This window comes from Tauraco erythrolophus, chromosome 5, assembly GCF_009769465.1.
Source record: "Tauraco erythrolophus isolate bTauEry1 chromosome 5, bTauEry1.pri, whole genome shotgun sequence".
Classification (NCBI taxonomy): Eukaryota; Metazoa; Chordata; class Aves; order Musophagiformes; family Musophagidae; genus Tauraco; species Tauraco erythrolophus.
In genome coordinates, this window is record NC_141469.1 from 1,013,816 (window position 1) to 1,015,416 (window position 1,601).

At 59.2% G+C, this 1,601-nt stretch overlaps 1 protein-coding gene across 1 annotated transcript; it reads right to left on the reverse strand.

Annotated features, from left to right (window-relative positions):
* Positions 1–213: 213 nt before the first annotated feature.
* LOC147528661 (alveolar macrophage chemotactic factor-like) lies at positions 214–1,226 on the reverse strand. The gene is made up of 4 exons (XM_086611961.1): positions 1,163–1,226; positions 695–821; positions 529–612; positions 214–232 (listed from the first exon to the last, which is right to left on the reverse strand). Exons 1-4 carry the CDS (start codon positions 1,224–1,226, stop codon positions 214–216), a joined length of 294 nt encoding a protein of 97 aa, XP_086468087.1.
* Between the last annotated feature and the right edge of the window lie 375 nt (positions 1,227–1,601).

A 1,601-nucleotide genomic window follows, 5' to 3' on the forward strand; every position in this document is an offset into this window, starting at 1 on the left:
AAAGGCAGTAAATCTGTACAGCACTTAGAACTGCGCTTTTCAGACGGCGTCCAAATAGAAGCTACACCTTAGATGGTACTTGGAATATTTCAACAAACACCGTCGCATGTCGTGACACTCAATAGAGTCGTCAGTGACTAGGCTGAGCGCCAACGCGGTGCGTTTCAGGAGAAGAAAGCCTCGGTCTCCCCTCCTGTGAGTTTCGTTCTCCCGTCAGTTTTTCGGTGTTGAGCTGAAAGCAAAAAGCCAAACATTATCTTTCGTTACCTTATCATTTCATGGGAAATCCACCTTTTTACATAAATACATTTTTCCAAAGCAGAACAAGGAAAATTTCTTATTCTAGACGAATTGACAGTATGCCATACGAGTAGACATAAAATATCTAAGCCTCTTCAGAACATTTACTGTTCCTTTACCTCTTGCGTATAAATACCAAATAATTACATGTAAACTCATTTAAAACCAAAAAAAGCCCCACCCATCCAACCCCAACATCATCTTGTTAGAAACCAAAACAGCACGTACCTCTTGAGGATCCTGGTGACCAAGAGCTTCACCCAGGGCACGGAGGGGCTCAGGCAGAGCGTCTGTCCCTGCTTCGTCGTGGCTCTGTGGGGCGAGGGGGGGTGAGCATGGGGCCAGGGTGAGCCCATGGCTGAGGTTGGGGTGCGGAGCGGGGCCGGGCACTTACATGACCTCGGGCACGGCGCAGTGCGGCCCCTCGGCGACGAACTCGACGCGGGCCAAGCGCCGCGGCGGGATCACCTCGGCCACGCTCCGCACGCAGCGGCAGCGCAGCTCCCCGGCCAGCGGCGCACCTGTACGGCGGGAGGCGCCACCTGAGCCCCGGCTGCGGGGCCCCGTGGTGCCCCCACCCCATCCCATCCCACCCCATCCCATCCTACCCTATCCCATCCCATCCCATCCCATCCCACCCCATCCCATCCCATTCCACCCCATCCCACCCCATCCGATCCGATCCCATCCCATCCCATCCCATCCCATCTCATCCCATCCCATCCCACCCCAGACCACCCCACCCCATTCCATCCCATCCCACCCCATCCCATCCCACCCCACCCCATCCCACCCCACGCATCTGAGCCAGGACCCATTGGCAGATGGCTGGGTGCCCCCTGCTCAGTCCGCAGCCGCTTACCCTGGGAGAGAGCAGCGGCCAGGAGGAGGAGGAGGAGGAGGAGGAGGCGGAGGTGTGGGCTCATGGCTGATGCTGGCTCGGAGGTGCTGTGGGAGCTGTGTGGTCCTGTTGTCCGCTGGTGCTTTTATCCCTTGCCGGGAGCTGTTGGGGAATTTCCTGGGCACGGAATGGCCCCGAGGAAGTGTATCTGGCTGGGCTCCCCACCTCCTCTGCCTTGGGCACGTGGGGTGGGACTGGAAGCCCCGTTGGCCCCTTCCCACCACCGGGGTTGGGTGCTGAATAGCGGGGCAGGGAGAGAAGGGGGCTGCCCCGAGGGGTTCCCGGCACAGCGGCTCTTTCAGCCAAGGCAGAGGGGAAGCGTGGCTCTGCGCAGCCACGGCATCGCTCCGGTTCTGCGTGGCACCTCGAGGAGACTCACCCCTTCTCCGGAGGGAGCTGA